The 25393-nt window shown below is 41.6% G+C and overlaps 16 protein-coding genes across 16 annotated transcripts; 8 read left to right on the top strand and 8 right to left on the bottom strand.

The window, feature by feature from the left end:
• Positions 1 to 154: 154 nt before the first annotated feature.
• Positions 155 to 2584, bottom strand: LAS21 (mannose-ethanolamine phosphotransferase LAS21; the record flags this gene model as incomplete). Its single annotated transcript, XM_003680933.1, has 1 exon — positions 155 to 2584. One exon carries the CDS (start codon positions 2582 to 2584, stop codon positions 155 to 157), a length of 2430 nt encoding a protein of 809 aa, XP_003680981.1.
• Positions 2585 to 2718: 134 nt separating this feature from the next.
• Positions 2719 to 3879, bottom strand: REI1 (Rei1p; the record flags this gene model as incomplete). Its single annotated transcript, XM_003680932.1, has 1 exon — positions 2719 to 3879. The coding sequence occupies one exon, from the start codon at positions 3877 to 3879 to the stop codon at positions 2719 to 2721; it is 1161 nt and encodes a 386-aa protein (XP_003680980.1).
• Positions 3880 to 4090: 211 nt separating this feature from the next.
• Positions 4091 to 5041, bottom strand: TSC10 (3-dehydrosphinganine reductase; the record flags this gene model as incomplete). Its single annotated transcript, XM_003680931.1, has 1 exon — positions 4091 to 5041. The coding sequence occupies one exon, from the start codon at positions 5039 to 5041 to the stop codon at positions 4091 to 4093; it is 951 nt and encodes a 316-aa protein (XP_003680979.1).
• Positions 5042 to 5219: 178 nt separating this feature from the next.
• On the bottom strand, positions 5220 to 5486 carry COA3 (Coa3p; the record flags this gene model as incomplete). The annotated part of the gene is made up of 1 exon (XM_003680930.1): positions 5220 to 5486. One exon carries the CDS (start codon positions 5484 to 5486, stop codon positions 5220 to 5222), a length of 267 nt encoding a protein of 88 aa, XP_003680978.1.
• Positions 5487 to 5877: 391 nt separating this feature from the next.
• MRPL8 (mitochondrial 54S ribosomal protein bL17m) lies at positions 5878 to 6615 on the top strand (the record flags this gene model as incomplete). The annotated part of the gene is made up of 1 exon (XM_003680929.1): positions 5878 to 6615. One exon carries the CDS (start codon positions 5878 to 5880, stop codon positions 6613 to 6615), a length of 738 nt encoding a protein of 245 aa, XP_003680977.1.
• A 159-nt stretch (positions 6616 to 6774) lies between these two features.
• Positions 6775 to 7833, top strand: TDEL0D01810 (uncharacterized protein; the record flags this gene model as incomplete). The annotated part of the gene is made up of 1 exon (XM_003680928.1): positions 6775 to 7833. The coding sequence occupies one exon, from the start codon at positions 6775 to 6777 to the stop codon at positions 7831 to 7833; it is 1059 nt and encodes a 352-aa protein (XP_003680976.1).
• Positions 7834 to 7908: 75 nt separating this feature from the next.
• PPS1 (tyrosine/serine/threonine protein phosphatase PPS1) lies at positions 7909 to 10392 on the bottom strand (the record flags this gene model as incomplete). The annotated part of the gene is made up of 1 exon (XM_003680927.1): positions 7909 to 10392. The coding sequence occupies one exon, from the start codon at positions 10390 to 10392 to the stop codon at positions 7909 to 7911; it is 2484 nt and encodes an 827-aa protein (XP_003680975.1).
• Positions 10393 to 10924: 532 nt separating this feature from the next.
• DPB3 (DNA polymerase epsilon noncatalytic subunit) lies at positions 10925 to 11515 on the top strand (the record flags this gene model as incomplete). The annotated part of the gene is made up of 1 exon (XM_003680926.1): positions 10925 to 11515. One exon carries the CDS (start codon positions 10925 to 10927, stop codon positions 11513 to 11515), a length of 591 nt encoding a protein of 196 aa, XP_003680974.1.
• A 135-nt stretch (positions 11516 to 11650) lies between these two features.
• MPM1 (Mpm1p) lies at positions 11651 to 12598 on the top strand (the record flags this gene model as incomplete). The annotated part of the gene is made up of 1 exon (XM_003680925.1): positions 11651 to 12598. The coding sequence occupies one exon, from the start codon at positions 11651 to 11653 to the stop codon at positions 12596 to 12598; it is 948 nt and encodes a 315-aa protein (XP_003680973.1).
• Positions 12599 to 12878: 280 nt separating this feature from the next.
• PAF1 (Paf1p) lies at positions 12879 to 14177 on the top strand (the record flags this gene model as incomplete). Its single annotated transcript, XM_003680924.1, has 1 exon — positions 12879 to 14177. The coding sequence occupies one exon, from the start codon at positions 12879 to 12881 to the stop codon at positions 14175 to 14177; it is 1299 nt and encodes a 432-aa protein (XP_003680972.1).
• A 173-nt stretch (positions 14178 to 14350) lies between these two features.
• On the top strand, positions 14351 to 15247 carry TDEL0D01760 (S-formylglutathione hydrolase; the record flags this gene model as incomplete). Its single annotated transcript, XM_003680923.1, has 1 exon — positions 14351 to 15247. One exon carries the CDS (start codon positions 14351 to 14353, stop codon positions 15245 to 15247), a length of 897 nt encoding a protein of 298 aa, XP_003680971.1.
• A 60-nt stretch (positions 15248 to 15307) lies between these two features.
• On the bottom strand, positions 15308 to 17065 carry SAF1 (SCF ubiquitin ligase complex subunit SAF1; the record flags this gene model as incomplete). The annotated part of the gene is made up of 1 exon (XM_003680922.1): positions 15308 to 17065. The coding sequence occupies one exon, from the start codon at positions 17063 to 17065 to the stop codon at positions 15308 to 15310; it is 1758 nt and encodes a 585-aa protein (XP_003680970.1).
• Positions 17066 to 17232: 167 nt separating this feature from the next.
• On the bottom strand, positions 17233 to 19902 carry DUG2 (glutamine amidotransferase subunit DUG2; the record flags this gene model as incomplete). The annotated part of the gene is made up of 1 exon (XM_003680921.1): positions 17233 to 19902. The coding sequence occupies one exon, from the start codon at positions 19900 to 19902 to the stop codon at positions 17233 to 17235; it is 2670 nt and encodes an 889-aa protein (XP_003680969.1).
• Positions 19903 to 20542: 640 nt separating this feature from the next.
• UTP18 (Utp18p) lies at positions 20543 to 22345 on the top strand (the record flags this gene model as incomplete). The annotated part of the gene is made up of 1 exon (XM_003680920.1): positions 20543 to 22345. One exon carries the CDS (start codon positions 20543 to 20545, stop codon positions 22343 to 22345), a length of 1803 nt encoding a protein of 600 aa, XP_003680968.1.
• Positions 22346 to 22495: 150 nt separating this feature from the next.
• On the bottom strand, positions 22496 to 24115 carry TDEL0D01720 (uncharacterized protein; the record flags this gene model as incomplete). Its single annotated transcript, XM_003680919.1, has 1 exon — positions 22496 to 24115. One exon carries the CDS (start codon positions 24113 to 24115, stop codon positions 22496 to 22498), a length of 1620 nt encoding a protein of 539 aa, XP_003680967.1.
• Positions 24116 to 24933: 818 nt separating this feature from the next.
• On the top strand, positions 24934 to 25371 carry MRPL27 (mitochondrial 54S ribosomal protein mL41; the record flags this gene model as incomplete). The annotated part of the gene is made up of 1 exon (XM_003680918.1): positions 24934 to 25371. One exon carries the CDS (start codon positions 24934 to 24936, stop codon positions 25369 to 25371), a length of 438 nt encoding a protein of 145 aa, XP_003680966.1.
• Between the last annotated feature and the right edge of the window lie 22 nt (positions 25372 to 25393).

Here is a 25393-nt window from a genome sequence, read left to right as displayed (position 1 = left end):
TCGGGTTGAAGCAGCCTCTCTTCAACTTGAAGCTTCTCATCAAACTCACCTTCGATCAAATAGTGAAAAATTCCAGCTTATTGAGTGAAGATCATCCAAGACGTATCTTTACTATTCAATCAATAAGAGATCTTTAATAGCACTCAAAGGAAGATCAAGTAGTTAGAGCCAGTGGGATCTCCAGAATCCAGCCAATGACCAGATTCATAAAGATGTTCCATGTGGCGTAATAGCATAGTTTGGGGCTGAAAACGCTCCAAATGAAAAGGTGGAATCTTAGTGCGACACAGGCGAACATGAGGCAGCAGCCTGATATGCAATTGAACATAAGGAACGTCAACTTACTCTGAAAGAAATTGTGCCATTTTTTGTTGGTTTTGTAGAGCAAATTCCAAGTGAAAGTGGACCAGTAAATGGAAGGTGCAAAATTAGAAACACACATCATAAACCCAACGGCGTAAATGTTGTAATTCTCAGACACACCATTGTACGCATTGGACAAATCCACTGTGGCAATGGAATTAGTACCACCAAAATGGAAGAAGGTGAAATATTGCAAAATCAATGAAACCGCAGAGATCATGTAGGCGTCAGAATTGTATCTCTTGCTTACAATCTTGTTCAATGAGCTTTTTAGGACGTCAAAGACAAAGAAGAGTGGAATATTTGGTGATTGAGATTGAAATATCAGTAACAAGGTGATAAATGTGCTGATGGCATGCGAGTTTTTGTTGCCGCCCATTTTGCAAGCGACCACTGCTACCGCTACACACCCGGCAAAACATCGGAAGAATAGCTGAGCTAGTGGGATTAATGACTTATCAAAAACATCAGTGGTATCACCCATCATGATCGAACATGATTTATACGCGACTTCATACAGCCAATGGGGAACAGTCTCGCGGTTTACCAGTGCCCAAGTTACCTTGTATACCAAACACAAAGCAGTCAGTACGAAGGAACACATAAACGTCACAATATCACCAGATGATCCCTTCAACCCGCAAATCACGATGGCAAAGAAATTCAAATACCATTGTTCGGTAGGATTGCGTTTCAAAATATCAAAAACGGTATTTTCGTTAAAATGCTTTTGACCACTGTTATTCCAAGCTCTGATGATCCTCAAACACACCAAGATTACAAAATGGGTATATTTTTCGTCAACAAGATATACGCTCGAGGCTAATGTGGCACCAGTCGAGATCCACCACCATATTTGATGTTCTTCCTCGACAAAACTACTACCAAAACTGGATAACCCTATGAGCAGTGACACGATCATGGTGAAGAAAAACGGATGCCCAAACTCCATACGGTTGCTACCAACTAAAACTGTAATGATGGTGGTAATCACTAGTAAGGCTAGGCCCATTCCCATTAAATCATAGTTGTAATTAGTTGCAGATCTAGTAAGATCACTTTGAATATCCTTCATTAAATCGTAAAGTTGGTCGATATTAGCTTCGTCTTGAATCACTTCATGACCGTTGCTAATAGAATCCAATTGCTTAAGGTTTTCCAAAAGTTTTATCTTAGCAAGCTTCGGATCCAGTAATTGCAAAGTTTCTTGGATGAGAATACCTACACTATTCTTAGGAATAGGGAAATTGAATAAAGCCGCCAGAGTTGGCACTATGTCAACCTGTTGGATCCGTGTCAGATATTGATAGTCAACCTCTCCGTCAGCATTCTGAACAGGAAGCTGAACACCGATCTGCTCAGCAGGTGGCGCATACCTCCTCAGCTTTTTGGAGATCAATGCCAGGGCAGCCGAAGTCTCCCCCGCTGAGGAACCACCGTGATTGCCGACATCGTTCATCCCGTGATCTCCCATAACACAGATTAAAGTTTCATCATCGACATTTTCGTAAATCTGCTTTAATATCTCGTCCATCTCTTCTTGCTTTGCAGGCATGAACTGCGAATTAGGTCCACCCTTGTGTCCAATATGATCGAGTCCCAGGTAGTGTAGGATAAGAGCATCCCATTCCTGTTGATTATTCAATTGTTTGGGTAAATGTCTAGTGACGTTATGATCCACTTGTTCGAAATCGCTGACAAAGAAAGAGTTCGTCCCATCGTATTCATCAAAGTACTCTTTGGGGAACAACTTCAACCACGTATCATCACCAAAGAATCTCAATTTCTTACCGTGACTGAAAAATTGACGAACCCATGAATCCTGATCATTCAAATTAGACGAAGAATCATCCTCAGCAACGTTTAAAATTGCGTCCAAGAAGTTGGGCGTGGATCCCGTAGTAATACCCTTCAATCTTGGTAGCGTAACAGTCGGCGGATTGGAATATGCTGTAAATCCCCATGCGCTGCCCTCATTAAGTAACGAGTGAAGGAAGGAAAACTTGGAGTTGGACTTCTCAAACAAAAAATCACTTCTTAAAGCATCGATGACAACTAAAACAAGTTTATTGAACACAGGTTTGGCCTCATTCTGAAGTGCTGGCTCTTCTATAAATTGAGCTTCACTTTTCAGGACCTTCTTCTGGGGGAAAAAACCTGCACAAAAGAGTGAAACTGCAACCAATTGACTAATCAATAGAGCAAGAAGGCGCTTTTGCATTGATTCCCAGGCTTTTTTGGCCTCTTGAGTCAAGTTGAATTGTCACTTCATTAGATCTGATCAATCTTTATTCAAGCTAAACGCGAAAGAGAAAAAAGGTTTGAAATAGTATACAAAAGGTTATTATTAAAAGCTTACTGTAGAAGTTGGTCTCTATAATGAGGTTGGTTGTTGATAAATTTGGCGGCCCTCTTATCATGTCTCTTCTTGTCCGTGACCTCGGTTTGCCACGTTCGTTGTTGGACTTGTACTTTCTTCTTGTCGAACGGTGTTAGGAAAGACCGTGTTTCTGCGGCGACCAAGGTACCCTGACCTTCAGTCAACTCAACCTCTGGTCTCAAGTTTTGCTTGTAATAACGCTGCAGAGATCTGTGTCCCACTTTGATACCCGAAGGCAAATGGAGCTCGACTCCATCGTGGTAGATGTAGTCTTCTGGAATATCATCTTCGCTTGCATCGTCCTCTTCTCCACTTTCAACGTCTTCCCAGTCCTCCTCCTTGCCGTCTTCCATTGATTGCTGTTCATAAGTGCTAGTGAAGTTGTAGTACTGTGATATCTCGAGTTTTTCATCCTCTTCTTCATATGGGATTCGACAGTGTCTCTTGGCTAGCATATGAGCCCTTACTGCTTCAAGCGATCTACCCTCGAAATTGCACACGATGCAGACGTTACCCAAACCAATCTTTTCCGATATGTAGCTCAACAGACCATCCCTGTCAACCAGGTACTTTTGTTCTGGTATGTAAAAACCATGGTTCTTAAACATATGCTCTAGATTTAGCTCCACTGTCTTAAAACTCTTATTGTTGCAGAAAAAACATGCAGTCAACGGTATATCCACTCTATTGTCGATTTTCTGTTGCATCAGTTTCTCAGAAAGTTGTTCCTCCGTTAACTCTTCTTCGTCCTGTTCTTTTGGTTCTTCCTTTGGTTCTTCCTTTGGTGCTTCCCGTAGTTCCTCCTGTGGTTTCGCCTGTTGCTCAGCCAGCCTGTTGAGAGCATTCTGCTCAGCTATCTTCAGCAACTGCCTCTTTTCTTCTAATAGCGCTTCCTTCTCCCTTCTTCTCAGCTCCTTCTTCGTCAGTTGCTTGTTCTTGTCAGATTTTGTAGATTCAGCGTCTTCATGGGCCGACAAAGCCTGTACCTTTGAGTTGAATACTTCCTCAGAGATCGGAGGCAGGTTAGCGACTCTTCTTTTCAAATTATAACGGTGCCATTCAGACTTCATATGCTCTCTTTGAGCCTGACTGCCTTCAAATTGCAACTCACACGTATTACAGGTATAGATAGACATCACACACAATGTTAAATACGCTCTTCAATAGCCTCTAGAATCTGGTCTTGACCTGAGAAGCATTATCAAATTTTCAATTTTATGCTCATCTCATCGCATTGCCATAATAAAAAAAAAAATTTACATGAAGTCTATCACATGATGGTAAATCAACACCAGAAATTGCCTTGTTATTCACCATTGAGGTGGCTTGAAATCGTTCAGAGACTGTTCACTTTCTCTGGAAAGGATTCTTTTGATTCCTGTGCCATTTGTTTATGTCGTAGCGACACATGAGCATGAATATTGGCACAATAAAAAGGTTGGACAGTGTCCCTAGAATCAACTGTAAAAACCATAGGAACGAGTAGTTGTCATGCTTGTTTAGCCCCATATCTGTGCTCATGAGGAACCAACCGACCAAATCTACCGTAATGTCGTCGTAGCCCTGCGACAGCCGACGGACGATCCGATTACAGCACTCTTCGCATGAAATAGGCTCCGATGGACCTTCAATCTTCTTGGTAATTGCTGGTTTCTCAAGTTCTTCTAGAGCGAAGCCTTCACTCTCGAAGTTTCCAGGATAGACGCATGATACCCTCGTATGTGACAGTTCCTGTCTCAAAATACTGACAAGAGCCTTGATCCCCTCCTTCGAAGGAGCATACTGGGCATATCCAATGAACGGGAAGAATGCAGTCTCACTTGAGAACAGTATAAGATGGCTGTAGGGATACAATTGAGCTACTTTATGAGATAGGAACAGGGCGGTGAAGTAGTTCATCTTTACGCCAGCTTCCAGCTGCTCACCAGTGAGATCCTTGAACAATTTGGGTGTTGAGCCACCTGCGCACGCTAAAAACTGTGTTGGAACGATATCGTTGGCTTTCAGAATCTCGAACAGCTGCGATACTGAGCTGTAATCTGACAGGTCGCAGGGCACATAAGCAATTCGATCCTTCCCAGACCATATGTCTGTCTTTGTCAGTGGACGTGGGCTCACTTCGCCATCTGTAACTTCTTGTATAGCGTTACGTAACTTTTCAACACCTCTGCTGACGATCACAACTTTGGACCTAACACTCTCATTGTAATACTTCTTTGCAAACTGCTTACCTAAGCCCTGAGATCCGCCAGTGATTAACACGACCTGGTCTTCTAAACCATATTTAATACTAGCCATTATACTATTTTCCTTCTCAACACTTCACTCATATTTGTCGATGGTAATTAAATTAAGATATTGATATTTCCTTATACAGCACGTCAACGCAGCCAAACCGAAGGGGTCAGCACGATACCCAATTCAAAGTCATATTTACACGTATATAGCCTGCTACAGAAGCTCCTTATGAAAGCTCTTACTTTTCTTTGTTGGCTTTGAGAACTTCGTACTCCTTCTTCAATTGCGCAAGCTCCTCTTCACTGATAGGTGGAACAGGCACATCTGCAAAATCGTTATCCCTATGCAAAAAGTTGTAAGTGTAGAAGTACACACCACCTGTGACACCTAGTAGAAGCCCCAGACCGATCATGTTACGTCTAAAAAAAGGCTGACGAGCCCTGATCATAGCGGGAGTCATCTTCCATGTTCTTGTGTCCTGATATCTGGACGGATCTAACACCATTTTCGACCTTTAAAACCCTGATATACACGTTCTTGTGGTTCGATGCTCTTCAGAACAGAATTCAGTTAAGATTGATGAATTTTTCAGTTTTGAAGTATATTACAAAGTGTGAGAAACAGGCAGCAAGATACGCAAAAGGAAGCCTCCAAAGCTCAGTCAGATTTCGAAGATCTTTATTGAGCATGAATGGTGCTCTCTATAGACATCAATAGAGCCCTCAATGGCATCTCTCAGCGCTGTAATGGTCGTATCTCAATGAACGTTTTCGGTGATCTTGAATTTTTCACAACGATTCTTCAAATTTTAACCATCTCTGGAACACTTAAAACAGTTATAGAGCCTGTGTTGACTGGTATTTGAGCCTTTGTAACCTGTCTGAGGTCTTATAGAGATGACTGTGGGTCTGGCACGTAAGCTTTCGCGGACCAAACCGCACCGGGATGCGTTGTTGAAGAATATGGTATCACAATTATTGCAGCATGGAAGCATCACTTCCACCCACGAGAAGTGCAAGGAAGCCTCTAGAGTTGCAGAAAGAGTGATTACATGGGCTAAAAAGGTCAATGCGAACCCAGCATCCCCTTTAAGGTCTGAGATTCAATCGAGACTGTTCCTATCGGGTGACAATTCCAAGCTGATGAGCCGACTATTGGACGATATCGCACCAAATTATGTTGGAAGAGATGGAGGGTACACCAGAGTGTTGCATTTGGAGCCCAGACTGGGCGATAAGGCCAGGCAGTCCATACTGGAGCTTGTGAACACACCCGTGGTGGACAAGGAGGGCAATTATAACAGAGGAAACATGAAGCTGTGGCTTCTGGTGAAGAATAGTGTCAATGATGAGAGCTCAAGAAGGCCGTACAATGCATTTACTCTTAAGAGTTTGAAGAAAATGCTTGTTGGCAAGGCACCAGGGCAATTGGCGACCGAAATCCTAGCGATAAGGAAGTTCTTAAAGCAGAATCAGGACTCTGAGTGGAATGAAAGTCTTGAAAAGGAGTCTGTATCTCTCTTACTAGATCAGGTCAACGAATTGGGCTCTACAAAACCTCAAAGTCAAACGAAAAGAGGTGGTTATGCTTTTGTTAGCCAAAGACCCGTCAGGAACCTCAGTTCTACAGCATAGTACTCTTAGGCGTGTTTTCTGATACTTGTACATACGACATATCTATATTGGTGTAAATTCCAACTTTCTGACTTTACGCGAGTAATCGATCTCCTATTAATTAAGTATTTAGATAAGAGGACAAAACTTCAGACTTAAGTACTAATCAATTAGACTTCAATGTCGTTACAAAAGTTTCCCGTGGTTGCTACCAAGGGATTGACCGATGCAATCGGTAACACTCCGTTAATTAAGCTTACAAAGCTCTCACAGCAAGTAGGAAGAAATATCTGGGGTAAGGCAGAATTCCAAAACCCTGGTGGCTCGGTTAAGGATCGTGCTGCATTGTATCTGATTCAAGAAGCTGAGAGGCTAGGTCAGGTTGACGGTAAGAAGGCTGATCCTACAATTGTTGAGGGTTCCGCAGGTAATACTGCGATCGGTTTGGCTCATATTGCTAGAGCTCGTGGATACCGTTCGATCTTCTACATGCCTAACACCCAATCTGCCGCTAAGATCAACCTGCTGAAATTTCTGGGAGCCGAAGTTTATCCTGTACCTGTTTGTCCCATTAGTGATCCTCTGAATTTCAATAATAGAGCAAGAGACCATGCTGCAAGATTACCAAATGCTGTTTGGACAGACCAATTTGACAATCCAGCCAATTGGAAATCGCATTATTATACCACCGGGCCTGAAATTTATAACCAGTTAATCAACAATGGATTTTCCTGCGATGCTTTCACCTGCTCGACTGGTACCGGTGGTACTTTCACTGGTGTAGCTCGATACTTAGAGGAAACCACCAATGGAAAATGTAAATTGGTAGCAGCTGATCCCCCAGGATCCGTGATTTACTCTTATGTTAAGAAAGGTACAATGGATCGCGAAGGCTCTTCTTTCACCGAAGGGATTGGCCAAGGCAGGATCACAAAAAACTTGGAAGCCTCCATGGATATTATCGATGATGCTGTCTTTATCCCAGATGAAGAATCCATCGTTATGCTATACAGATTGTTGGATGAAGAAGGACTGTATCTAGGTGGTACCTCAGCGCTCAACGTTGTTGCGGCCTGTAAAGTAGCAAAGGAGCTTCCTGAAGGTGCTAATGTGGCAACCATTCTCTGTGATTCAGGGCACAAGTATGCTGAGAGAGTTTTCTCCAAAAAGTGGCTAAAGGAGAAGAACTTGTACGACGTAATTCCCAAACAATTATTGAAGTATGCTTCATTAGATTAGATACAACTACTTCCTGTAATTAGAAAAAAAAATATTCATTATCTCGTTTCGATGCATATTTTGACCTTCCCGATTTCATATGTAGTTGGTATTGAGTTCTGATATTGACCGGCATATTATATGCCAATCGATCTCCCTCCCCTGTAACTGTTGTTCTTGCCACTTGAGAAGCTCATACATGAACATTAGGTTTGGCTGGATGATGATGTTCAGTCGTCTCACTCGGACAAATATATAAGCTCTCAAAACATCACATTGCAACCTCTTCATGCACTCTGCTATGCAGACTGTGGCAGATCTTGAGACACCAACCATACAATGTACTAAAACCTTCCCATTATTATCATGACACTCACCAATAAATTTCAAGATATGTTCCAATTGGTGGGTAAGGGCATCTTTCCCATTATCTCCAAGGTTCATCACTCGTAAAATTTTGAATTCCTCCTTCTCGAAGAAGTCGATAAAGCTATTGCTCTGATTCTCCTCAATGCAGTTATTCTTTTGGTTATTTTCCATGCTAAACCCACGATTGCGGGACTTGAAATTGCTCATAACCTTAGATGCTGGTGTAGGTATTGGTGATGAAGAAGCTCTATTTCTTTGGTTGGAAGTCTCAACCCAAGAAAGATTCTCTCCAACTGAAACAATGTAGTTGATGCCTAGTTTACGCAATAGCTCTGGGGACTGAGCATGCTCCAGAGACCCCAGATACATATGCGGCAGGATTCTAGATGGTAATGGCCCCTTCAAATTCGAAAAATCCGAGCCGGCTGGGATCCTAAACAGAAAGATCTTACTGAACATCTCTGGAGTAATTTCCAATGGTTGTAACTGACCATCAAGAGGGCTCTGAAAGAGGGCAGCATTTTCAGTTCTTTTTGGACTAAAATTCCTGAGCAATGTTTGAAGATGTCCAAGCACTTGCAGATCCATATGGAACAGGAAAAATGGACGTTGGAATTCAGTGTGCAATCGTACCAGTGTGTCCTCAAGCGAGAGATCCCACAGGAATATGAGGTAGGAGACGAGCAAAAAAGTGGTTTCGGTATAACCATCAGAACAATAGATCAACACACCATGGCCTTCCATTGAGGTGAGTTGGTGGATTATGAAACAAGTGTTTAAAATGACTTTGATGGAGTTAATGTTGAGAGAGCCCAAAGTAATGGTACCTGAGCTGGGAAAATTAAATTCGGCAGGTTTTGATATCCTATCGTTCAATGCATTAGCCAGACACTCCCAGAGTTTCTCCAATGACGGTGGTGCAGCACTCTCCGTGCATCGTATCATCATGCTCCATTCTTTCTCTGGATTTGTTATATTAAAGAATTTGGTATCAACTGCCTCCTGACAGTCGGGGCTGAATTTAATGTTCTTCAATTTCACAATGGAGTTTTCTGTAGAAAAGCAGGGTGGATGAGATGGCTGGCCTTCATTTAGGTGTCCACATTTTTTCAATAGCTTATAGACTTGGTAATCGGTACAGTTACCGCACCATACGGAACGCGATTGTTCAACGACGGAAGCAGACGACATCTTAGACATCTCCAACTGCTCTCGGTAGAGAAGACCTCTTTCCCAGTTGTTAAATGACTCAACGTCGAACTGAGAAACAAGCTGTTGCGGGGTTATCTTATTCAATGTTGTGGTGCTCATCGGCGCTGTACCAATCAGCGATTTTGGGATCTCATCTATCGATGCATATTTCAAAATTTTTATATCGACTTCAAATGATTTCTTCTCACTATAACTTCTCTGAATCAAATTCAATGCTATGCGTAACACTTTGGCCATTTGATTACATTTTCGACAAGGGTTCTCGGAAAAATTATGACAATCTGCAATCTCAAAGCAATATATTACAATGGCTGGCGACATTTCCAGCATCTTGGCCGACTGAATATCAAATCTTCTAAAGGAACCAGGTTGTTTAGGCGTGAGTACTGCTGCTGCCTGATGACTATTAGACACAGTACAGCCCTTCTTTAGGCCGTAAGTCTCCCTAGCGTATGCGTCTGTCGTTAAGAAAGGTAAAACGTTGTATTGCAAACATAGCTGCACGGCGTCGTTCATATCATCTTCATTCACAACTTCTTTAACTTTGGCAAGCTCACGAATCATAACTTCTCTTAGAATAATAGCAGACTCATTTCTGTCACAGTGTCTAAACTGTTGGTTCTTATCGTTACCCCAGGTCATTAAAAAATCGTGAGGATCCAAAGAGCACCTTAATATCCCCGAGTTCTGGATCCAGCCCTCTGACATAGGTTGGGATCGAATAATAGACACAGCATTGGGGAAACTAGGCGGTGGAGTTGTCGAATAGCTATGTAACCAGGGGAACATCTCATCACATTCCGGTAAAGGCGTAGCTAAATGCATCTGTAAGAGCCCTTGGAGTTCTTGAACAGATATAAACTCAAATTGTAACGATCCACCAATGTTAGAGCTTCTATCTGAGTCATGTCGCTTGATCGGAGTGCTGCTTGCGCTCACATCATCTGCAGTGCTCTGTCTCTTTGACGAGCTCCTCTGTACGGCTGAAAATTGAGACATTCTGACCGGGAAACTTTCCCGTCCTCACTCAAACAATAGTACCACTAAACTCACTACTTTCAACCAGTTCTAATCGTCCTCAAACCCTTTCAACTAGCAGGCTTTCACTGGTCTTTTCGTGAGCTCTTCTATCGAAGGCTCCTTGATAAAGCCGGTCCTGAAAAGTGTCCGGAAGCACCCTGTCCAATTCGGACAAAACTAGGTTCTTATACCAAGTAGGCTTGAAGGAGACCCATTTGAAGATTATTCTTGGTCAATTGCCTTACTGTAGCCCTCTAGAACTACTTCTGAATGCATTGGATCCTTTGACGGCTTGTGTGCTTCTCTTTTGTGCGGTTTCTGTACTAGCTTCTCTTAGTATTATCAAGTTTTAATCGCGAACATTAGTTGATCAACTACTAGTTCACATTAGAAAAGCCACCCAAAAGGACTCAAAATGGTGGATTCGGTTGCGGAAAAGGTTGCTGAAGGTGCGGGAGAACCTATTGAAGTAGATAAGCTCGAAGAGCTGGCTCCAGTGGAACGTTTAACGATGTCGGAGGAGCAAAAAGAAGCAATGGAAAGATTGAAGAAGAGCCAACCACGATTACCCATTTCAAAAGTCAGGAAGATTGCACGTAGCGATCCAGAGTATATTGTTACTGCTGGAAACGCTTTTACAGCTGCTGCGTTCGCTACAGAGCTATTCGTGCAGTCGATGACCGAAGAAATGATTCAACTGGCATACTTGTCAGGGAAGACTGCCACTTCAAAGAGTATAAGACTCAGTTACAAGAATCTATCCGATTGTGTGGCTCGTAAGGAGAATTATTCTTTCCTAGAGGATGTTGTGCCACAGACTAAGAACCTTAGAACGCTGGTGAAGGAAAATAAAGTGAGATACACAACTAGAATCGAGGGACAACAGACACTGCCGTTCGAGGAGAAGCATGAAGAGCCAGATTTAGACCCTGAAGATGAAGAAGATCTTGAAGAGGACGAAGAGCACCAGGACCCAGAGGTTGAAGAGCAATTGAGAGAAATAGAGGAGCTGAACCGAGTACCAGATCTTCCGGATGATGACAGACGCTCAGAGAGCGAGAGATCTGACCAAGAAGACGATAACGGTGGTGTAGAGGGCTGATTGGGACCTCGACATGTATATTGAGAGCATTTTGTAGATATCATGTGATGCGTTACAGTTTTCTCAAGGTATAAAGGGATTCTTGTTGAACTGTTCTTACAAAGGAATCACTAGAAATTGTTCATAGCAGAAAAGATGGGACTATGCAGTGGTAACAACGATAAGCAAGTGGAGGAGGTTAATGAAAGGATTTTAAAAGACGAGACTGAAGATCCTGTATCGGATAAGTTAGGATCGATTACAGACTCGATGTCATCGATTTGGAAAGACTCGTCTTCGTTGTGGTCTCACGCTTTGGATAATCCAGATAAGTTTTTGACACAACTCACTGGGTCTCAAAACAATCATGATAGGGATTTGTGGGATAACTTTGCGATGAGTGCTTCCGATGCCATGGGCTCTTTGCTGGACGTCATGGGACTACCAGGAGGTTATGGCAACCCCAATAGGGTGAAGTATTTGATGGATGAGCCTTTCACATCGGATGAAGTGGTCAGACAAGGGATCACAGGTCTTTACAACTATAGAACTCCGACCGAGCTGCAATTCACAGAATGTAATAAAGTTGGAGGACTTTCAGTGTGGAACACTAAGGGCTGGTGGAGATGTCTTTTCCCTGAGAAGGAAGTAAGCGAGCGGCTAGCAGACCAAAAGGACAAATTGCAGTATGTTTTGACCAAGGAGAAAGTTGAGGGCGACAGTAAGCACAAGTTTGGGTTATTCTTCCCTGAATATACTGGATTTTTAACCTGGAAAAGCCATATGAACCAGTTGATTCGAGAAAGGGCCGATAAGGAGGTAGCTGTGATCCAAACTGAGCCCAAGCTCTCCACACCAGAAGATCTTATGGTAGATACGAGTAAAATGAACGATGACAGAGATAAGAAGGTTATTGGCACGTCTGAGTATGTCACGTACACCTATACTCCAGAAGGTCAGAAGGAAGTAAAGAAGACAAAGACCTTTTACGATAATGGCACAGTGCTTGTAAGGTCTGAGAACAAGCTAACTCCAGCCGACAGGAGCGAGCCACAATTTGATACATCCGAAAAGATCATTTCAGTCAAGGATGATGAGAAATGATGATAGTTTATGGTCTATTATGCCGGTTCGTCAAGATTATGTAAATATTTTTTCAGTTAAAAGTCTATGAAGTTGTTAGTCTTATTTCTTCATCGTTCTCCATCTTAATCGCTTGTCAATACTTGATAGAATAGGCAATAGACTTGTAGTTTATTCTGTTTGAAGTAATCTGTTTCTTAATTCTTTGACCTATAAGCGAACCTTCAAGTATGAAAAACTCTTGAACATGAAAAACTCGAAGGGAACAGGAACAAAAGGATAGCTTTGAAAAGCCTGAAATATGTCAAAGAAACAGGAGTATATTGCCAAGATCAAATACCAGAACAATTTGCCTCCTCCGCTGCTTCCTCCCAAGCTACTCAAGTTTAAAGTTCACACCGAAGAAGATGCAGATTCAGCAGAACTAATTACGTCGTTGTACAGCAAAACGTCTGTTACTCCTCTAGTAAACATTAACGATGACCTTGGAATGCCCTTGGACTTGATGCAACTCCCTGGTATGCTTAATAATATGGATACAAAATATCTGTACGAACTCGAAGGTGTCAAGCTCGCTCCAGAGGATAGAATGCTCTTGAGAGCTCCAGGTGCTGATAGATTACCCAAAACTGATATGTCCAAGGTTACTTTCTTGAGACGTACCGAGTACGTTTCGACCGCAATCACATCGCATGGCCAAGCCGAAGAAGATAGGAAGAGAACAGCATCTAAGCTGGAAGAGAGTGAAGAGTTGTTGAGCGCATCTCAGATAGTGGAAAAGGTGGAAAGCGGGTTTGATGCTATGACCAAGGATTTATCGAAATTACAGCATCCTGTGAAGAAAAAGGTACATGCCGTCAAGGCTTGGAACCTATTACCAGACACAGCTTCAATGGATCAAAGCTATTTCACTTTAAGGTTTGCAGGTAGCGCGGCCTTGGATGCCACAGAAAAGAAGAAGTATGCCTTGTCGACGTCCATCTTCCGTCCAGTGGAGCTTGAAGAAGACGAATGGATTTCAATGTACACAACTGATCCTCAGAATTCTGATAATTTGTCCAAGGACGTGGAAAAGAAAATTGATGAGAACTTACAAAGTGGTGTAGAAGAAGGCAAAGTTTATAAATTCAAAAGATTGAGAGACTTTGACATGAAGCAGGTACCACATCAGGGACGCGGAGGATCTTTTGGTGAGCTAGCTCTTGTGTTGAATGACGAAAAGGGAATTGCATACTACAAACCACTACGCTCGCGGATTGAGCTAAGACGTAGACGTGTTAACGATGTGATAAAACCATTGGTGAGAGAGCATAATGTAGATCAAATCAATGTGACGTTGAGAAACCCAACTCCACAAGAAGCCAACCTCAGAGATAGATTAAGAATGAAATTTGATCCAATTGACTTTGCAAACGCTGATGAGGATGATGAAGAACCCGAGGTACAAGAACAGGAGAACGAGGTTGCGCAAGCGGAACTGAAAGACGAGGAAGTGAAGAAGCCAGAAGAAGAGGAGCCTCAGGAAGAGGAGCCTCAGGAAAAGGAACAGGCCGATGCCAAGGACGCTCCAACAGATGATGGTGAAATAGCGGGAAATTGAAGATTATCTAACTCTGTAATGTAATTTATCAATCTCTAATTAAGCAAAGCGAGCCGGGTCATCGCTTCTAGGGGAGGACTGCTCAAATGAAAAGATAAATAATTACCAGTAACTCAGATACAAGAAGTATTTGACATAATTGACTGAATACATCCTAGAAGACTCAATTGAATATGTCATTTAAAGTCAATCAGGAAATCGCGGTTTGTGGTGGGAAAGTGCTGAAATTGTCACATTTCTCGCAAATTATTGGCGCATCTATGGACGTCAACGTTTACTTACCCAAGCAATATTATTCTAAGACAGTAAGAAAGTTGATTCCAGTAATTTACTATCTCTCAGGGTTGACGTGCTCTCCTCAAAATGCTTCTGAGAAGGCTTTTTGGCAAATTCAGTCTGACAATTACGGATTCGCAATGGTCTTTCCAGACACTTCTCCTCGTGGAGATGATGTGCCTGATGACCCTGAGAAGGCTTGGGATTTCGGAATCGGAGCTGGATTCTATTTGAATGCAACTCAGGAGCCTTATAAAAAACACTATCAAATGTATGACTATATTCACAAGGAACTTCCCACCTCGTTGGATGAATATTTTGGCAAAGATTCGAATTTGGATTTCCTTGATAATGTTGGCATCACTGGACACTCAATGGGTGGTTATGGCTCCCTGACTGGTTTCTTGAAGAATTACGATGCTAACAGATACAAATCTTGTTCTGCTTTTGCGCCAATTGTTAATCCTTCAAAGGTTCCCTGGGGTCAAAAGGCATTTTCTGGTTACTTGGGATCTGAAAACGCAGAACTTTGGTCTCAGTATGATCCCTCTGAACTGGTGAAAAAGGTCATCAATAAAGGCAATGACAAGATTTTAATTCATCAAGGCACCAAAGATCCTTTTCTGCAAACCAATTTGAGACCAGAATTATTATTGGAGGCTACTAAAGGTACTTCTTGGGAGGGAAAAATTGAGGTAAAAATGGTCGACGGGTTTGACCATTCTTATTACTTCATTAGCACTTTTGTTCCGGAACATGCCACCTTCCATGCTAAAAACCTTGGATTAATCTAAATTGAAATCTAAGTTGCCATCGACATAGTAGAAAATATGTAAGAGAAGATGTAGGTTCTTTTACCTTTTCATTATTAGAGCTCCAGATTGCCAACCACCGGCGCAGACAGCCACGCATGTGTATTCATCGTTAAGTTTTACTTTGGTAGGTTGCTCAACCCTCATGTTTCTTATGCTATCCCACCTCCCATGGTGTTCCTCTTCGATGACACTCTCGGGGGAGCCCAATCCTAGACAACCACATAATTGGCTTTCTAATCCCCAAGTATAAATCTGACCCTTGCTTGTTAATGCAACAGTATGATAGTCGCCAGTCGCCAAAGATATTATGCGGTCCTCTGACTCTTCTAACTGCAGTTCAGTCAACGAACTCATATCTAACTTACTATTTTTAATCTTGATTGTATAGCACTTTTCGTTGGTGAATAAGGCTAGTATCGTGAAACACACAGTAACTTTAACATATTCTCCTTCGACGGGAATTCTCAATTGCTGCACTATTCCATTGGAATAGACCCACAAGATCTTTCTGTCGTTTGTGATAAAAAAGACACAATCGCCTTGACAGCATGCGAAATCCACCACTCTACCAGGCCCACTTATATCGGAAGTATTTGGTATTATCGTATAGTGAACATCGGATGCAAGTTCTCCCTTCTTCAACGCATCACGCTTATTCCAGACTATCAATCCCACCTTATATACATAAATGCAATTGAGGTCCCATCCAGACCCAATTTTCCAGATTGGATTTGTATCAATAGATGGAAGTCCTTTGAAACTCAACCTCACACCATAATCAGAATCGGGCGAGTCCCATGAATAAAGGTTATTATTTTCGTCTAGGGCCAGGAAATGACTTCTACCAGATGATACTGCCACAAACTTTATCGAATCTAATTTTTCCTTATCAACCTTAAAAGAATGAGAATCTGAAATAAAAATATCGAAACAGTTTCGAGTGAAGACCCTCCTGATGTAACTATTTCCCGGAATGGTTTGGGCAGCGTTCTTTTCCATATCCTCCAAGTCCTGATAGATGTTTGGATGAGGACCTACCGTTGGAGTGGGACCATGATGCATTGTTCCTCCATAGGGTATTACACCAAAAGTACCTGGAGTAATGCCAATACTTCTATATCTCGAGAAAGAGGTCTCCAAATCATGTACTGCCTCTCTGAAAGGGTTGTAGTCATGTTCTCCCTCTTTGGGACCAGGTCCATTATGACCACCGGAAAAACTCGAGCCTGTTGTGTACAACTTGCCAGATCTTGTCAGAATCTGAAACGCAAATCCACCACTGGACACCTGTACTATTGCACTTTCATCGGTAGAGTTGCTTTCCTCAAACCAAGGTACCATAGTGGGACTGTTGACCCCATATTTTATTCTCATCCCAACGCTATTTAGATTATTGCTCGAAAGATGACTATTAGAGTTGGCAGTGTAACCAAGTCTTCCATGCTTGAGACAGCCCCAAGTATAAAGTTTTACCTGTTCAGTGCGAACTTTAAAACGTTCTTGCCAGCTCAACGACGAGAAATCCTGAAGCATAATAACTTCACCACATGTTCTAAGTTCTCCTGAATCTTTCGTTTGAAAAGGTTCATCATTACTATAAGGTCTTCCGTAAGCCTTGTGGAAAAGATCGTGCCATAGAGTTTCGGAAGACTCGTAGTTCAACAGTTTATGGAAGTACTTGTTTGTATGCGACAGATTCTTGATATCTTCTAGGGATAGGAATGGTAAAGCCGTTTGCACAATATCTGGTGGAACGTTATCATAAGCATTTGTAGTATTAGATTCGGCTTCTGACATCTCTGCGTAACCTTAGGATCTCGCAATGGTCGAATAAATCTTTGATTTACTTCTTCTATGTGTTGAAGATCGTTTAAGGAATTGGTATGTGATCCCTTTACTCGTGAATATCAGCCGCACTATTTAAAAAATGACGATCAGTTGGTTGGTCTTACACAGCTAACTATTCATTGAAGCCTTCTAAAGACGTTACAGATTACTTCTGCCATGTTAGACCAATTCTTAATTCTCAGATTCTCGTTATCGAGGTGACCATTGTCCGTGGACTGGCCGCAAGGTATTTGGACAGCTGGAGCGTTGAAGATTCTTTCTAGCGTCCTCACACAGGGCACAGATCCACCTTCTTTAACAAATAGTGGCTCTGTTCCCCATGTAGCCGTCATCTGCTTTCTTAGAATCTGGTATGCTTGGTTAGTTGGGTCGCCGAGCCAGGCTTCAGCACTGTTCTCAATGGATATTTCAAGGTGATTCGGAGAGGAGAGTCTTTGGAAGCAGTCCTCGATGTGGCCTATCAAGGCAGATTTCACCTTCTCGACACCTTGTTCAGGCACAAGTCTAATCGAGAGGCCGACCGTGGCTGACTTTGGGATGACAGTTAGATTACCTGGGCCACTCATGGCCATTGTCGTGACGGATAACGACGGTTTGGTCCAATTCTTTATTAGTTCTTCAACAGTAATATTCTTGCCAAACTCGGTGAGTTCGACAATTTCCTCTAGTCTTTTGTAGTCTTCAGGACTGATTTTTTTAGTTGGAGTATTAAAGTTGGGTATCAATACTTTGCCTCTGTCATCCTGTAGCTTGGATATCACGCTGAACAAGTCAGCTGTGGTTTCCTTATGCATACCGCCATCTACACCTGAATGCCTATCTGGCTCGTCACTCCATACCGTTACCTTAGCATTAATCACACCTCTAAGACCGTAGTTTAAACATGGATGGTCTTGGTCGACCCAAGTCGAGTTACTCAGAAAGATCCAGTCTATATCACCGATGAGATTACGGTTTTGCTCACAAACAACGTCAAGACCGGGGGAACCTATTTCTTCACTTCCCTCAATGATGAAAACGACATCGTTGTAAAGTTCTCCATTTTTTAGAAGTGTAGCTACGCTATGCATTGCCGCTACAAGAGGGCCTTTATTATCACTAACGCCACGACCTTTCATGTAACCATTCTCACAAGTCAAAGTAAATGGATCGGAAGTCCAACGATTTATATCGGCGGCTGGAATCACATCATAATGGCCATACCATAGAATCCTTTTCTTGTTTTCGCCGGTACCTTTGAAAGATGCATAAACAACTGGATTATGACCAGACTCGAGCGGGAAGCAGTGGGCCCTACTAGCACCTAATTTTGACAGTAGTTTTTGTAAGTATGTGGCACAACGTCTTGAAGCCAATTGTTCCACGGTATCTGGAGTCTGTGAAACCGATTGTATGGCTATCAACACTCGCAAGGTTTCCAACATTTCCTCAGTGTCCGGTTTTACTGAATGACCACGAGCAGTAGCAATCGATTTACGACGCTGAAACTCCATGTTTTGGGTCTTGATTTCATTCAGAGACAAGTGTAACACACTGGATAAGTCCCATAGAGATAAAGATCCATCATTACCTCCAGTCAGTAAGCTCATTTGAGTCTCGGATTGATCAACGTGCCGCTCAAAGACGTCAGAACTTAACATCTTTCCCTGGTGCTGGTTCCAATGGATGACTTCTTTCTCATGGAACAAAGTAATACCACCTTCATTAATTGCAAAGATATGATCCTGGTAAACTGAGACTGAAATAATATCTGACCTTTCCGGTGTGTGCAGAGTAGAGATCAATTGCTTAGTCGTTAAATCCCAAATCTTGACTGTACCCTCAGACAAACCACAGTATAGGAAGGGGAAATCTGTTGCTTGCGCCAGTACAGTTTCTTCATTACTCAAATTGGTTCCCATTGAGACAATGGAGACAACGCCACGACCATTCTTTGTAAAGAGCCATAATTTACTGATACCGTCTCCTCCTCCTGTTATAATGCACTCTGAGATCTCTGATTGCTCAGAACAAGTGGATTTCGGTTCATATTCGTGTAAATGGGTATGATTGAGTTCGTTTGTCTTGTTATTACTCAAGAAACTACTGCATTTCAAGCAGAGTTTGCAAATGCTGTAAATGAAACCGTTGTGTGCATAATTTATTATATTTTCAGATGGAATTTCCAGAATACGATTCATGGCACCATCTTGTAATGCGGACTTGTGAAATTCATCCTGGGCTAATTGTCGATTTTCTGGTTGCCCGGTTGGACCCGATGAGTCGAAGAACTTATCGTATCTTCTATGCGGTAATCTATTGATATCGCAAGGCGATTCAGTTTGGTCGTAAAGTAACCTGTCAAAAACGTTATCCAGGTACATCATGCTAGCATTTTGACATCCAAAAACAAGTGTCTGTAATGAGTCAAGATAAGTGAGGGAAAAAATATCACCAATATCAGTCACCGAATAAACCGTAGCTACCTCTTCGATCTGCACAGCACCTCTGGTCTCATCAGTGTTATAAACGGACCAAATTCTCACCAAAGAATCAGCACCAGCAGAGAATAAGTAGTTTTCGTCAATTGATCTCTCAAGACACAGAACACTTGAACGAGTATTAGTCTCATAATCTCCACCCAATTTGATAGTCTGAATCAGTTCATAGGTATAAAGCGTAAACACCAAAACTTTTGAGTCCTGTGTACCTGCAAATAACAGATTTTTCTTGGGAAATGAAATTATCGATATAATCGAATAAGCATGTCCCCACTTGTGAACCAAATCCAAATCAGATGAAATCATCCTTTCATAAGCCACTTTTCGATGGATATGACAGCAATTTATTGGATAGTTTTATCTAACCCACAAGATACTCCAAGAAAGAAGGACTTGACTATTTTGATTACTTTTGATAAGGTTCAGCCGGTGCATTTATTATGTGTAGAATTTTTCATTTCAAGATTAGAAGGGACTAAAAAGGTTCACGTCTTTAACGTAAATCCATCACGTGCTGGAAAGTCATAGCCATTACAGTTGTATAAGTGGCCTGGCTGGTGGCCAGTTCGTCTGTGTAATTTGCCTATGTGCTTTCTTTGTATGCCATCGATTCATTTAGCCTGTTTATCGGACAAGAAATTTTCGCATGAATTTTACAGAACTTCACAAAATACAATGATTTTATCTGATTATTGAACTGGAGGGTATCCGACAGTCCATAATCCTTTAGAAGCTTCAAAGCCTAGTTTAATTATGTTTATTTGTTTGTTCAGGTTGTAAAAATTATATAGTCTGAAATTTCGACGTATTTTTTCCACTAGAAGCGTGAAAATTTTCAGTATTAAGCTCATCGCATCATCTCATCTCATCTCAAATTTAGACGTTAAACAGACGGATTGTGATTGTGGATCATCTTAGCTCACAAAAAATTGTAATTGGATATATCATGAGCAACTCGGTGGGAGGAAAACTGGCTGGAGTTATAAAAGCTACTGTGCCTCCACCAGATGAGGAAGAACAATTGTTGGCAAAAGTTGTGTTTGGTGACACTTCTGACTTCCAATCGGGGCTGAAAGATTTTGATTTAGAATTGCTGTTGAATGAGCAGGAGGATGATCTTGTTGATACTTACAACGGGGATGAATTGTCTGGACCAGAAGGAGAAGAAGATGAGGAAAACGAAAATATGGACAATGTTCAGGACGATCAGCTGTTCTTTGTCGATGAAGGAGAAGACCAAGCAAACGAGGACGTGGATATGGATCAGGACGAGCCCTCAGAGTACTCAGACGAAGATGAAATGGAGGATGGAGATGACGCATGGCAGGATTCTGACGATGAAGAAGTTTCAGTGTCCGTTATAACTTCTAACAAGACCAAAAAGCTCAGGACATCATACGAAGAATCCGCAATTAATGGTAAGGACTACATACGCCGTCTAAGGGCCCAGTTCGAAAAAATATATCCAAAACCAAAGTGGGTTGATGACATCTCAGATGAGGACCTATCTGGCGATGAAAGTAATGACGAAGGTAATGAGCAGGCCTTGAATGGTGACATAAGTGCTCTTTCTAGGATCTTGGAGAGTACTTATGAATACAAGGACGTTTCTCATAGCAAGTTGCTGCCGCCGAAGACTTTGGATATAGTACGTCTTAAGGATGCCAACGCTTCACATCCTTCACATTCGGCAATTCAAAGTCTCTCATTTCATCCGCACAAGCCTTTGCTCTTGACTGGTGGTTATGATAGGACTCTGCGCATATACCACATCGATGGTAAGAGTAACCACTCGGTAACGAGTGTTTATCTAAAAGGTACGCCAGTTCAAACCTGTTGTTTTTACGTATCGCCAGGGCAAAGTTCGAAAAAGAACACGGAGGAGCAACGAGTGTTTTCTGGTGGTAGAAGACGTTACATGCATTCATGGGATTTATCCAACGCTCTGATGAATTCCAGCTCGCATGGATCTGTGGCGAAAATTGACAAGATTTCTAGAATGTACGGTCATGAAGAAACCCAAAGGTCCTTCGAAAAATTCAAGATTGCTCATTTTCATAATTTCGAAACTAATCAATCTCACGGTATCATTCTCCTACAAGGTAACAACGGTTGGATTAACGTTCTCAATGCAACTACAGGGGTTTGGATGACCGGTTGTAAAATAAATGGTGTTTTGGCAGACTTCTGTATCGATTACAGACCTACATCGAAGAATAGGGCGCAAACGATTCTAATAGCAGCAAACACTTACTCTGAGATCTGGGAATTCAATTTAAATGACAATGGGAAAGTGGTGCGTAAATGGAAAGACGAAGGCGGTGTAGGAGTAACAAAAATTCAGGTTGGTGGTGGAACAAACTCAGACAATATACTGACGACAGAAGCCGGTAACATGAGGACTAATAGATGGCTTGCCATTGGGAGTGAGAGTGGTTACGTCAATGTCTATGACAGGAAAAAACTATCAAACAATCCGAAGCCAGTCGCTGCTCTAGATCAACTAACGACTACAATTTCTACATTAAAATTTTCGCCCGACGGTCAAATCCTATGTATGGCATCGAGAGCCGTGAAGGATTCGTTGCGTTTGGTGCATTTACCTACCTGTACTGTTTTCTCCAATTGGCCTACGAGTGGTACACCACTGGGTAAAGTAACAGCAGCTGCGTTTTCATCTCATGGTGAAATGCTTGCTGTTGGTAATGAACAGGGCAAAGTTAGACTCTGGGCTTTGAATCACTACTGAAGCATATACTGCATATAGTTATAACTACCTTAAGGCGTGGAACAGCAAGTTTATCCACAGTAACACCAATAATCGATTAACGATCACATCTATTAAACCATGTAAACTGATCCTCCATTCCAATGATGAAAAATGTTGACGAACTGAAACTCATATTTTTTTGAAAGTAAAGAACTCGGTCTGTTTTGTGAGGGCCTTCTTCACACACCCCAATTCCATTAACGCAATTGACACTTTACTTTCGAACGGCTTTTTTACGTAACATTGTAAGACGAGATTGTGTAGTGCCATCTTATACTCAAACTCTATGGGATCACTGCGATCTTCCGCGGTATACCTTTTGAAATCTTTTACCACATGTCGTTTCAACAGCTTCTTAACGTGGGATCTTACCCTGGAGGCATGATGCTTTTGCGTGGATATCATCTTACCATCAGAGCCAACCGTGGTTTCGGCCAGGTTATCATTTATCAAATAATTGTAGTCCTTCCCAAGAATAAAATTCACCATCTCAAGATATTGGCAACTTGTCACTAAATGCTTCGTAGAGTGACCAGGCGCCATCAATGTGAACACACTTATCTCCATAGCAGCATCTGGTACAGTCGCTGTCTCGTCCGAAAGATGAAATTCCAAAGATACGTGATGGTCAATCTGTGTCCGTGAAATTTTCCATATTGTCCTAAAGCTATTATGTTGTTCTTGAGCCTTGCCGTCAAGATACTGACATACCAAATCAAAATTTGGCAAAGTCAAATTGAGTGCATGGTGTTCATCCTTTCCCAACCGCAGCTCAGCTGCGGCTTGATCTCTCAGTATTATGCCTTGGTACCTTTTTGGTTTGGCATCCTCTATAATTGCTTGGGAAAACTCAACCTTCTTCTCTAAAGTAACTGATGAATCTCTTTTTAAGCATTTAATTCTTTTTTCCTTACGAGGCCGTCCTGCGGTCACCTTTGTGGAGTTTGTATTGGTTCGGTTATATGAGTCTTCCAACGATCTTTTCTTCGAAACTGGTTCATGGAAACTTCGATGATTTTTCTCCGAATAATTTGGATATAACGATAGAGTATCTGGTCTCAATGTTGTTCCCGAAGGAAGTACACTGCCAGCCGATTGAGGATCTTCACAATGAAACAAATAACTCAAATCCATATTACAGGACTTTGCAACATTCTGCAAAAAACTAGAAGTATGATTAGTAGGTTTCACCACTTTAAACTTGGGCTTACGATCTATTTTCCTAGGATGTTCAACTTTTTGTGTCTTATATCGCATGGTTTTCTCAGATTCTCGTGCGCTCGTTTCTAAGGCGTCAGCGCTCCAAACAGCTAGCGGAACAATACCATCCTGATCCATAAAAATAAAACCTAGATCTGACGGTTGTGGTGGAGAGCTATTACTGAGTCTTCTTCCAGGTTGGGATATTGGTGAAGTTGATGAGTTCTCAAAGTCACTAGTAACCATTCCCGCATCATCAAAACTGTTCATGGTAGTTGCCGTGTAGTGACTTGTTCTATCTTCTTTGTCAAAATTATTGGGTGGTTTATCTAGATCCCCAAAAATTGATACCTCTTCAAAACTTTCAAATGTGTCGTATATATTTGGGGAACGTTCAGGCAGATCAAGGACTGAACATAGTTCAGAGCTGCAATTTTCTAAATCCAAAATTGATTCTAACTCTTTTACCCCATCGATTTCGACAGTTAGTGGTGGATCATAAATTATTTTGGATGTAAGGGAAGCTTTTGTATTTTTCCCAGTGTCCATAGCGAGTGACTAGTAATTTCGTTCGGTAAATTTTAATGCAACGAAGGTATTTCTGTTTTATTTAATTCTTGGCTAAGAAAACCAAGCTAATTTGAAGCTCAAAATTAGCAGTTATTATCTTTCCCACTTTTAGTGGTAAAATAATAGCCCAATATTTGATGATGAAACCTCTATCGCTGTTTTAATATATATCTTATTGAAGTGTCAGTAGAAAAATCGAGATATTAGTCGGGTTTTTCTCACAAGATATAAGAGAAATAGTGACGCAGAAACAAACACCATGGAAACAGAGAAATTCAGTAGTATAGCATAGGATATGTAACCTGCGAACTCTAACTCTAATCTAATTATACAAAAATTTCTCTGTCCAACAAGATTCTATTTTTGAGAAGAAGATCAATTAGTCTTCGCTGAATAGGTTCAGAAACGCCGAAATGGTGGTTTAATTGGAGAAACATGAGTAGTTGACCGTCCGACTAACTATCCGTGAATCATCTCACTATATTAGATATTGTCTAGGCGCGCCGATTAACATGTAAATCAAAATAACCCTGAAATAATCAAGAAATTCGTATGAGCGCCTCATACTTATCAGCTCTAAATTGCTTACGCACTACATGGATTCTGCCCTCTTAATAGTTGAGAGATAGCTTGGATTATAACTCTCCCATTCGATTCTCGCTGGCGGAGCTTATACCTTTGGCAAATCATCGTCAACGTAGAATTTTTCAATATATATCAGAATCTTTGAATAACTAATCTACAATTGATGGAGTAGTGAGTTCGCAAGACTAAAAGGGTGCTCCAATCTATTTGAAATGAGGTCTACAGCTGTTAACTTATTTAGGGAGTCTCCAGTTACTCTCTTGACAAGGCCTTGGAAGAAATTTAGAGATGGTACTCTTTTTTATGGTGCATCAAAGGCTGGTAACAAGCGTTCAGCTCTTACAACGAAGCAAGGTAATAAGACAATGTACAAGGGAACCCGTTCCTCAGGTATCGGTAAGCATACAAGATATGGTGGGTACACGATTAATTGGAAAAGAGTGCGTACGTTTGTGACTCCAAAAAATTACAATACTGATCTAAAACCATTGGTTAGTCATAATGTTCCTGAATTAAAGCACCAGTTCAAGGGTTATACAAAGGGTAGTTTAGATGCCAAGTTGTATTTCGGAAAACTGCGGGAATACATCCAAAATGGTAAATTACCCTCTGACGCATCAGACCCTAAGTGCTATATTGAAAGAGGATGAGGATTCGAATCTGACATGTATA

Source organism: Torulaspora delbrueckii, chromosome 4 (assembly GCF_000243375.1).
Source record: "Torulaspora delbrueckii CBS 1146 chromosome 4, complete genome".
NCBI lineage: Eukaryota > Fungi > Ascomycota > Saccharomycetes > Saccharomycetales > Saccharomycetaceae > Torulaspora > Torulaspora delbrueckii.
This window is presented reverse-complemented; position numbering and strand designations above follow the sequence as displayed.